The sequence below is a fragment of the Castanea sativa genome, chromosome 2, assembly GCF_040712315.1.
Source record: "Castanea sativa cultivar Marrone di Chiusa Pesio chromosome 2, ASM4071231v1".
Classification (NCBI taxonomy): Eukaryota; Viridiplantae; Streptophyta; class Magnoliopsida; order Fagales; family Fagaceae; genus Castanea; species Castanea sativa.
The window spans coordinates 34,543,020-34,555,060 of record NC_134014.1 but is presented as its reverse complement, the minus strand read 5'-3'; the positions used below and the strand labels follow the sequence as shown (position 1 = coordinate 34,555,060).

The following is a 12,041-nucleotide window of genomic DNA, read 5'->3' as shown; positions in this document are numbered from 1 at the left end:
ATTGGTAATCTATTAATGAAATTTAAATTAAGAAAGATCTTTCATATAATTTTAAAAGGCCACAAAACCTAGTATTAGTAAATGAAGCAAAAAGAGAAAGCAGCATAATTTTCAAAGGGGAGATATATAGACATACATCCAAACTCATTTTTGCATCAAACCGTCAGAGTAACAGTCCCTATGACCACCAACTAAAAATGAAAAAACACAATGTCCTATGTCTCAGCGCCCAATAGTAACCAATCCTAAAACAATCTATAGAATCATAACATCTAACACCACAAATAGAGACTATTGTACTTTCAGAAAAATTCAAACCAATTAGCTCACTAATGCTCAATTGGAAATACAGTGGAAACCGACTGGTTTCAATTAAAAAACCAAATCCACTCAAGCTAATGCCTTCAATTCACAATGGAACAGAGAAATAGCACATATAACACCACCAGAAATGCTAACAAACTAGGAAAGCAATTCAACCATCTTAAGTTCAAGAAGCAGATTCTTTTCTATCAAACTTCAAATTCGCGATAGAACGCCAATATTGTTTTACTTGCCAATGCCTTAGTAAAAATCAAAATTAGAATGCAATTAAACCTTAAAAACTTTCTGACTGTTGTCTCACCAAAAAATTTAAATTAAAAAAATCAACTACGATCTTAACCACACCAAATGATGCAAGTTAAGTAGAAATACCACAGAGATCTCCCACAGAAAGAAAACACATGCTATTGAACTTGATCAAGTACCATAGTTGACCAGATCTGTCACTTGTGTTCGCCACAGAAGCATCAAACAAAATATTTCATATCTTGATTCTATAAAGCGGCAACATTATTTTGTAAGATAAAATGCAGAGGCATACTTTCAGATGAACAATTTCATCAACCAGCAAGATATCACAAAGATTAACTGGATGTAACTAAGGACAACACAGTTAAACGACCATCCCCCCAAATTCCTTTCCTTTCTACTCAAGTAGACATTAAGAAGAACAAGATCCTCCCCAATCCATAACCATAAGTAACTCCAATAATATTGCTTATTTAATACTTTATCAAAACAATATGAATCCTCTGTCATGCATACAAAATATTAAACCTCTTTCTCTCTCCAATAAAACACTAGAGGTATTCTCCAAAGACCCTCCGTCTGCATTTTAAAATTTTAACCTCTGCATCCCCACTGATAAAAGGTTAAAACCTAAATCTGATTCATCTGAACTTGTTACTTCAAGTAAATCACCCAATTTGTTTTCTATAAGCATCAGAATTTAGTATCATCAACAAAGCATGAAGCAAATTGTTGCTCTTTAACACAACAGCTCATATCATAAAATCCTCAAATCTTTTCATACCTAAGCCTAAAGGGCAGGTCCATTCAATCTCCATAATACAGAAATACATCAGTTTCTTAGTAAAAGATCCTTGAGAGACGGCCTAATCTAGAAACATTCAGGATAATTCTACCAAAAACTTCATAGAGAGAAAACCAAATAGTAGAAAGGAATAGGAGGAAAAGTAGTACGAAGACATTCAGGAAATATATAGTGCTACTTCAACTTTTCTTTCTAGCAGCAAGTCACTTGTTCATCACTGATAAAGTGCATCCCGCATTTCCAAGCCCACCTAAACACAATTATGAACCTTTCAAACATTAATAGAAGAGAAAACACAACCATGATTAAAAATTAGAGATGGAATCATAGTATTACCATTGGTTTTATAATCTAATAGTAGTAGCCACCACCGTATGGGCGGTCACTCCCATAGAAAGACGAATATGGAGCTCCGCCATACTGCAACAGTAAATTTATAATATAACATCATTAGTTGTCAATATAAAAGTCAAATATGATAAGCTAAGAGGGATTGCTCACATCAGGGCCATAATAATCATGAGGGTAGCTACTGCTGCCAGGTCCATAATTATCTGAAACATTCAAACATTTTTTTTTTTTTATCAATCTCAAAAAATGAGAATGCCCAGAAAAATAAATATCACCACTGAACATAGAATTCATACCACGATAGCGATTTGAACGGAAAGCTGCTGGATCAGCGTAATCCAAACGTTGGCGAAACCTACTAGGCTCCATGTAATCAGGATCATGGTCCTAAAACCAAGAAGCATTGTTTCAAAAAGTGAGAAATGTTATATAAGTCATTTAAGATTAAGAAAACACACAATTTATATTAAAATAAATGAAGCCAAAAAGAAAAAGAAAAACTTGCCGTCATATAAAACGGGCGTTTCATTCCATGTGAATTGTCATCATAAAGATAAGGGTCATCATAATGCCTCCCAAAAGGTCTATCCAAGCGTCCCTCTGGTGAATATGGTTGCCTCCTAGAAGGAACATGCATCCCACGGCCTCTATCAGGGGCACTATGCCAGGGACGATCAAGATTCGACCTAGATGGGGCAGCAACTGTACTTCCCGAACCAGATGCATAATTACCACCTCTAAATGAATTCCTTCTTCCCCCTGCTTTTGCAGAATAATCACACATATTAAACTGAGAGAGCAGCTATCTGGATGTGCTTTTTTGAGAGACAGACAGACAGAGAAAGTGAGAATAAAAGAATGAGCTCGACAAATAACCTCGTCCAGTAAATTGTCTCCCATGAAATTCAGCATATTGATTGTCGAAATCATACTCGTTCGAAAAATTCATTCTACCAGTTTGACCACGTCCACCACGATAGAAACCCCTGTTTCGTTGGAAGTTTGCACGGTGGAAGGGTTGTCCCCCCCGCCCAAACCCCCTTCCTGTAAGCAACAAGAAATTAAATGAAAAATACTTACAAATGTCAACAAAGCTTCAATTCTCAAAAATAAATAAACAAACAAATCACCAAAGTTTGACATTGCTCCACCAACGCCACGGCCAATTCGAAATCCACCACACATTCCACCCTTCACAGCCTGTGTTTTGGGCAAAGGATTTGACAACCGTGCTTTCACTTTCATCTAGCAGTTTACATGACAACAACATAATGCACTTTATTTATACCACATCAATAGGAGTCTAACAATAAATTAGGCAAAAATATATTGTTCTTGTGTACCAAGCACTTACATAAACACGGTTACAAATATATGAGTGATAAAAATCTTGCAGAAAACATAAATATAACAGAAATCCAGACTGTCTCATGTTTATTCCGTATGTATGTATATAGATCAATTACTTTACAGACATTGCCTCCAACCCCCCCTTCTGCCCTGACTTCTTTTTACCTGGTCTGTTTTAAAACCATTCAGTCTGTTTTATATAGTTCCAGGGTGCCTATCACTGATCCACCATTTTATTTTTTAAGATATATGCATAAAGTAGAGAGAAAAAGAAAAAAGCAAAAGATAAATACTTCAAAGATTGATATATCAAAACACATCGAACTAAAAGAAATACCTTCCCATCACCAAGTTCTGCTTTGTTTATACCAGCAACGCAAGCAACAGCAGCTTCATGGGCAGAGAAATCAACAAATCCATAATCCTTCCTCTTGGCGGTTGACATATTACGGGCCAGGACAATTCGTACAATCTCCCCATAACCTTTAAGCAACCCTCTAACACGGTCTTCATCCCAGTGTGGTGGAAGCCCATCAAGAAATACAGACTTCACCTGGGACATGACCTCCGGATCAGGTTCACGTAAAGGTTCAGCAAAAGCTACTTTGGCAGTTCTCTCAGGGTGGCCAAATATAACATCAGGCTTTTGAAGCCTTTTGTATGCAAGCATGGCATCTGCATGAGAAGAAAACTCAAGGAACGCAAAACCCCGGCTCAACCCTTCTCGTTGAACATCTGGGACAAGAGTTATGTTTTCAACACCTTCCACACCATATTCTTTCAACTTATGCTTTATCTGTCATTCCATTTAGTATCAAGAATCAGTACATTAGCCTAAGAAGTTAATATGAAAATACTAACTCTTTGATACATACGGCTTCCTTTGTCCATGTGTTGCAGATGTTACCCATAAACAATGTGTCATTGTCCTCACTGGGTGCAGTTCCACATCGTTTTCCATGAATCTGAGGACAAAAAGGAATCAGAATTGAAAGTATAAATGTTGATAACAAAAACTATGAATAGTTACATACAACAGGGTTCTTCATTTCTGACAAAGCTCGCTTTGCGTGCTCCTTATTAGCAAACGTCACAAATGCATACCCCTTATTCTTATTTGTAGATGGATCCTTATGCAACCTAACTTCAACTACCTCTCCAATCCTCTCAAAGACCTTTCTCACATCTTCCTCCTCTGCATCCCGATCCAACCCACCAACAAATATCTCATGCTCTTTCTTAATCTTACGCTCCTTCGCAGCAGCATTTAATTCCCTGTGTTCTTCATCCAATGCCTCGGTGTCTTCAGCAGGCTCCTCTCGATCATCCTCCTCCAGATCATCGTCAACAGGCTCCTCTGGATCATACTCAACAAGTTCCTCCTCCCCATGTTCTCCCAGGTCCACTCTATCATTGTAATCCTCCATTCCCTCATCAATCACATACTCCTTTACAGGTTGAGTATGTTTTCCTCCAAACTTCTCTATGACATTTTGTTCCACGTTAACATGCTCAACATTGGCTTCATCCTTATCTCCAGCATATTTTGTTTCCTCATCATTTCCTTTTTCCATAACTTCCTCCCCCACCTTCGCACCAGTGGTCTCCTCATTCTCAACTGATTTCACAACTACTTCAGCTATAGGCTCTTCTTGCTTTGAAGAATCACCAACAACATTTGCAATAGAAGCTACTTGCACTTTCATCATGCTTTCCTCCTCAACAACATTTTTAGCAGCAGGTTCTTCCAATTCAACTGTGACTCGTTCGTTCTGTGCAGATTCTCCAGCACATTCAACAACAATAGGTTCTACTACTTCAATAATGGCTCCTTCCTTCCTCACGGATTCTTCAATGTGTTCAACAACCGGTCCTTCCACTTCCATCAAGGTTTCTTCATTCTTCACAGATTCCACTACATTTTCAACAACAAATTCCTCCTTACTGATAACCACTACACCTCCCTCCTCCTGAGATTCTTCAACATTTGACTTCATAGATTCAGCAGAATTGGGTGTCTGCACCATAACAGCTCTCACCAAAGCGGGCGTTTTAGTTCTTCCCGGGGTCCTCTTTGCTACTGTTTTTGTCACTCTAACAACTTTCGTCCCCGGTGTCACCTGAGCAGCATCAGCTGATGCTTTGGGCTCTTCACCTACTACTGCAAAACCGCATAAGTTATGCAGACCATCAATTTCATATTACAATTTCAACAGTAACATGAAAACTATCCGAATTATAATTATAGACACTAAGCTTCCCCAGGCATGAGATTTAAGCCAAAAATACATAAGCAATTTTAGTGATCGCTTTTAGTCCCAATAGAGTGATAATTATCGGTTTAAAATTTGGCTAGCTATCATTTTAAACTTCAAGGACTAAAATGGCTCATTGGATAGACTTTCAAGGCCAAACCTGTCTTTTAAGCTAAGATTAACTAGACCCTATATGATATTATCCATTACTATCTCCCAAATCAAAACCAATTTGCCGTTAGTTCTGCTAAATGAACCCTAATCGGACTATTTGATAATTGATTCAGCTAATTTCATATAAACGCAACTACGAACAAGTCACTTTCTTTTGCTCTTTACGTAAACCTAGAAACTAAACTCGGTACACAAAATAAATAAATAAATATTTGAAAATTACTTGGTGATTGTTCAGGCTTGGAATCAGAAGCCGGGCTCGGATTGGGAGTGGTGTCGCTCTTCTTCACCGGCTTGGCTTTGGTGGCGGGGGAGGGTCGCTTCACCGTCTCGGCGGTTTTCGGAGTAGCAGCCGCCGATTCTGCGGCGGCCGACTCCGGAGGCGATTTGGAGGCGGATTTCTTCGGCGGCGGGGTTTTCTTCGCCGCCGATTTAGGGGCTTCCGAGTTACGAGTTCTCATTGCTGTGTAAAATTATGGAAAACCTCAATCGAAATTGGGATTGAACTGAAGCCCTAGGCAGGAGAGAGATAAAATCATAAAAATTGTGGAAATTAATTTTGTTTATTTTTAACGGTTTTGAAGGAAGATGGAAGTGTTGGAAGGAAGTAGAGTTATAAATAGAGTGGGAAGGCGACGTGTACTCGATAGATAGATAGAAAGAAAAGGTTATGAAATGGAAAGAACGGCTATGTTCCAAAACTTTTTATGGTTCGGGCAACGTGCTAAACTACGTCGTTTGGAGTTTTTATGATGATTTGCGTTGACGATGTCGCCACGTACATAGGTGAATCACCGGGCTGCATATTCATTATCATATGGGCTAGGGACCATGGGCCTATTGTTTTACCCAAAATATTATCTCGAGCCGAATCATGTAAGTCGGTTGTAAATATAAATTTCATTTAATTGAATTATAGTTTGCAATTGCATTGGTGGTCATTTTTATTTTACCCTTAAAATTTCAAAACATGGATTGTGACCCCTAACTTTTATCTATTGTTTTGATTTGAGTCATTCAAGTCATGCCATAATTACGCAACTTTCACATTTTCAACTTCATTCATTGTCTCTTGAAATTCGATTAAAGAACTATTAGGTTGAAACTATGACCAATTTGTGCATAACCAGCTCAACATTTTGTAGAGAATGATCTTCTTAACGGATCTAAGATGAAACCCCTAATAATAAAATGAGATGTTGATGTAATAATTAAGCCTATCCACAGTTAGCTCCAGATCAAGTTTGTGCTCAATTTGGAACCAACTCGCTCACATCAGGTGGCAAATGAAGAGACTCGCCGCCAACAACTACAAACCATGGGTTGAGTTGGTTTTGGTTTAGATTGATAGTGGTCAATTTCAGTTGAAACTGGTGAAGGAGAAGTGGTGAGACGGTGGTCATTTTGGTTGCCAAATCTAGTTGGATCTAGCAAGATCTCACCAAAACTTAAAGAGATCTCGAAAGATTTGGTTGAGATCTTTCTAGATTTGAGGTTAAGAGAGAAAGGGAGGGTGATGGTTGATAGTAGGGGTGTCCACAAGTCAGTTCGGGTCAAGTTTGTCCCAACCCACAACTGACCCGACCAAGTCAAGTGGACATTTTCTAAACCCGCTGCCAATCAGTTAAAGAGTTGGGTCGGATTGGTCAATTTTTCATTAGATGACAATTGGCCGAGATTTGGTCGAAAATCTAGCAAATCTGGGTGAAAATCAGTCGTGTTTGGCTCGCCTAATCTATACATGATCTCATTGGATTTGACAAGATTTGACTAAGGAAATCCTTAAACGGTAGATATCAACGCCCTTTTGGTGGTGGAATCAGTTGGGTCGGTTAAATCGGGTTTCAATGCAATGAATCACCAACCAACCCATTGAAATTGGGTTTGGGACTTCAGAAACCGCTATCAACTGTCACATGAGTTGGATTTGGTGGTTTTCGAATTAGGTTGGTCGGCCTAGGCGGGTGGATTGGGTGGTCATTTTGGTTGCCAGATCTAGTTGGATCTAGCGAGATCTCACCAAAACTCAAAGTGATCTCGACAGATTTGGTTGAGATCCTTCTAGATTTGAGGTTAAGAGAGAAAGGGAGGGTGATGGTTGATAGTAAGGATGTCCACAAGTCAATTTGGGTCGAGTTTGTCCCAACCCATAATTGACCCGACTAAGTTGAGTGGACATTTTCGAAACCCGCCTCCAATTAGTCAAAGAGTTTGGTCGGATTGGTTAGTTTTTCATTGGATGACAATTGGCCAAGATTTGGTCGAAAAATCTGGCAAATCTGGGTGAAAATTGGTTGTGTTTGGCTCACTTGATCTATGCATGATCTCGCTAGATTTGACGAGATCTGACTAAGGAAATCCTTAAACGGTAGATATCAACGCCCTTTTGGTGGTGGAATCGGTTGGGTCAGTTAAATCAGGTTTCAATGCAATGAATCACCAACCAACCCGTTGAAATTGGGTTTGGGACTTCAGAAACCGCTATCGACTGTCACATGAGTTGGATCAGGTGGTTTTCGAATCAGGTCGGTTGGCCTAGACGGGTGGATCGGGACCATGAGTGCTCTAAACAGCCCTAGTTGACATAGAACAGAGGTTTCCAATGAGCTTTATGCTCTTGCATCAGTCAGATCGGTTTACGTCGAGTTTTGAACTCCAAAATAGCCACTTGACTCGTTACTTATTGAATTTTGAACTCCTTAACTGTCGCCAGCCTTCGCACTTAGCAAATTGGTTGAGTTTCGATTCCAAGATGGATAGTTTTGGCTGGTAGGTGAGTTTTGGTCGAGTTTAGACTGCCCTAGTAACAATGGAATTAGGAATAGGCAACAAATCTCACTTTGCTTGTGCAGTGATTAGATGTTTGGATAAATTCACTTTCCCTAAATCTAAAATATCAAAATATTATGTAATGAATCTTCACAATCATCCCGTAAATATCAATTCAACCTTTGATTGACACTATGCACTATCCTCTTTTGCTAGGTAATAAGCAAAAATACTATTTTACCTTAATTCCTCATCTTGCACATTAGTATTAATTATAGGTGTAGACTATTGAGATTCAAAATAGACTACCCACTTAACCCCTTACCCCACTTGAGAAATTTTCTTGAATAGACTATTAATGGCCATAAAATATATTCAACGCATCTTGCACCTTAGCTATATTTTTTGAATTTGCTCCCTAATCCCTGTCATACCATTACCTAGACCAAAACTTCATACACCTCAACTTATATCCTCTTTTGCTAGGTAATAAGCAAAAATACTATTATACATTAATTCCTCATCTTGCACATTAGTATCAACTATAGGTGTAGACTATTGAGATTCAAAGTAGACTACCCACTTAACCCCTTACCCCACTTGAGAAATTTGCTTGAATAGATTATTAATGGCCATAAAATATATTCAACGCATCTTGTACGTTAGCTGTATTTTTTTGAATTTGCTCCCTACTCTCTCTCATACCATTACCTATACCAAAAATTCATACACCTCAACTTATATCCTCTTTTGCCAGGTAATAAGAAAAAATACTATTATACCTTAATTCCTCATCTTGCACATTAGTATCAACTATAGGTGTCGACTATTGAGATTCAAAATAGACTACCCACTTAACCCTTTACCCCACTTGAGAAATTTGCTCGAATAGATTATTAATGGCCATAAAATATATTCAACGCATCTTGCACCTTAGCTGTATTTTTTGAATTTGCTCCCCAATCCCTATCATACCATTACCTAGACCAAAAATTCATACACCTCAACTTATGTCCTCTTTTGCTAGGTAATAAGGAAAAATACTATTATACCTTAATTTCTCGTCTTGCACATTAGTATCAACTATAGGTGTAGACTATTGAGATTCAAAATAGACTACCCACTTAACCCCTTACCCCACTTGAGAAATTTGCTTGAATAGGCTATTAAGTATTAATGGCCATAAAATATATTCAATGCATCTTGCACCTTAGCTGTATTTTTTGAATTTGCTCCCTAATCCCTATCCATTACCTAGACCAAAAATTCATACACCTCAACTTATATCAAGGATTGAGCTAATAAACTACAAACAACATAAGATTGATATTCTTAGTAGTTCCCGAATAATTTTAAAATTCCATCATCACATGAATGCTATTGTGACAAGTCATTTCAATTTACAAAAAAAACAAGTTACAGTGTGTGTGTGTGTGTGTGCGCGCGAGCGCGTGTGTGTGCGCACTCTAAGCCTGTCCCGATCTAAGGCCCAATGCTTAATTAAGTTTTAAGTGCCATGGCCCCACAATACACACACACACACACACTCACACACACACACACAAGCCCAAAGTACACCTTTCCAAGAAATGAAGCCCAACTACGAAAAAGCATACCTCAGAACAAGGGTAAAAGATGAAACAAGAGATCATCAAAAGTACCCCCAAGATCCCAAACCCTGAGAATCGACCAAACGAGGCCCACCATCCTCAGTCCAAGAATGAATGGACCACCTAAACCATCCAAGGTAAATGCCCATAAGCGAAATACAAAAGGCATCCCACCGAGATACGCATAACGTTCGAGGTAGCCCTCCGAATCTTCCTGATAAATTCACAGCAATCCACCTGACACAGTAGCATTTAATGCAACACATAACTTTCCAGAATAAAACGAAAAGTTTCAAAAGTCTTTGTTCTTAATAACCTTAAGAAAAGAAGAACCTAATGGAATAGAAGGCTGCCCAACCAAACCAGAACAGCACCTACTATGACACATGCTGGAGAAGAAAATATAGGGAATCGAACACAGGATAAGGATGAAGAAGAAGGGGGAGGAAGAGTATAAAAGGAAAAGAAGAGAAAAAAAAAAGGGGGAGTGAAACACAAAGTGAGAATTGTAACAAAGAAAATTCATATGAATAATAACTTTTTTGCATACTTTTGTGAGAGTGAGATAGTTTCTGGATTCTTGTTCAAATTTCCCATTGCGGATTGTTTTAAGCCCATGATCTGAATTAATTGTGTCCTTAAGCAAGTAATTAAACTCGAGTTGAGTTCTTGCATCCACACACACACACACACACACACATGTGTGTGTGTGTATTATGGAAACAAGTTATAGAATTATTTGTTCAATACTTAAATAGATCGTTTGATTTAAAAAAAAAAAAAACCAACATCAATGACTTGCAATAATACGAGAATTTAAAAATGATAGATGATTATAAAGTAATAACAAAAAAAAATGGAGTGTAAACCCAAAGGTATATATAATATATGCTTTGTGGTTTTTTTTTTCCTCTTAATAATTGACGATGCTTAAAATTTAGTAGGCTAAATGCTTCATGCTTCAACGATGATTGAATGACCTGAAGAGGAAGAAAGAAACTATCGAAGGTGACCGGGGTGAACAGGCCAAGAACCATCCTACGGTTAAGTCAATTTCCTCTCTATAACACAAGTGTAGTGAGTGGATGAGTAGTAGAACATACCTTTGTTGGATGAGGTATGGTCCCTTTTATAGAGAGTTTGGAGTGGATCTACTTGTTAGGTGCCCCTAACATCATGGGAGATGTGTGGACAGTGGGGGGCATAAAATGAATAATATTATTGATGGTGATCAACAAGTAGTCTCATCCATAATGGTCGTGTAGTAAATTTCGGAGAATTCACCCTATGTTCCGAGATGAGGGTTAGTGGTCTAACCATTCAAAATTCTAGAAAATGTTTAGAAATTTACTAAGTGTTTATTGGTCGTCCATACCATCTCATGGTATGGACGACCATGTTCTCTTTGGACGACTGATGATATGTTTGGACGTCCTTATTTTATGTTTGTGGTGCATATTCCTTTTTTCTCTTTTCTAAATACTATCTTGGAAGTTACTATTCTTGGACAACCATTATGGACGAAGAATACTTGTTGATCACCATCAATAATATTATCCATTTTATGCCTCCCACCTCCAAAAAAAGAAGAAGGCTTAAATGCACTTTTAGTCCTTTTTACATTTTATTTTTACCACTTTTAGTCTCTAAACCAATTAACGCGGGACAATTAAGTCCTTTCCGTTACCCAACTAACGAGGAAAGCTGATGTGGCTGATGGAAACAATAAAATAATGATTTTTTTTACACATGGCTCACCCATGAAAGACACGTGGCTTTCCCGTCCCACACGTGTGTCACTCACCAACCAATCTGGCTCGCAAGTAAAGGGGTTTCCCAAATCAGACTTTAATCCCTAGCCTCTCTCTCAAAGATTAGCTCTCTGCCTCTGCTGAATAGCCATCATCATCAACCATAAAGAAAAATCCCACTTCTTTCTCAAACCACCATCATCATCAACCATCTCTCAAAACCCATCTCTGAAAGACACTAACTTGAAGCACCATCATCATCAACCATCTGTCAAAACCACCATCTCTGTCACTTAATACCCACAAGCTAGGAGACCTCTGTCTTTGTGAAAAGGTCTTCTCTCTGTCCTTATTTATAGCTTTACAATAAGCTTGTTGCCTTTTTCCTAGTAGGGGTCACAAT

At 38.3% G+C, this 12,041-nt stretch overlaps 1 protein-coding gene across 2 annotated transcripts; it reads right to left on the bottom strand.

Annotated features, from left to right (window-relative positions):
• Positions 1-1,307: 1,307 nt before the first annotated feature.
• On the bottom strand, positions 1,308-6,218 carry LOC142626087 (uncharacterized). Of its 2 annotated transcripts, none has more exons than XM_075799863.1 (11): positions 5,732-6,218; positions 4,114-5,240; positions 3,955-4,044; positions 3,417-3,875; positions 2,860-2,974; positions 2,606-2,773; positions 2,235-2,488; positions 2,026-2,116; positions 1,880-1,932; positions 1,715-1,798; positions 1,308-1,628 (listed from the first exon to the last, which is right to left on the bottom strand). In XM_075799863.1, exons 1-10 carry the CDS (start codon positions 5,967-5,969, stop codon positions 1,730-1,732), a joined length of 2,664 nt encoding a protein of 887 aa, XP_075655978.1. In that variant the 5' UTR covers positions 5,970-6,218; the 3' UTR covers positions 1,308-1,628; positions 1,715-1,729. The 2 variants fall into 2 exon arrangements, with proteins under 2 accessions (XP_075655978.1, XP_075655979.1); XM_075799864.1 differs by having other exon boundaries at positions 4,114-5,237; positions 5,732-6,110.
• Between the last annotated feature and the right edge of the window lie 5,823 nt (positions 6,219-12,041).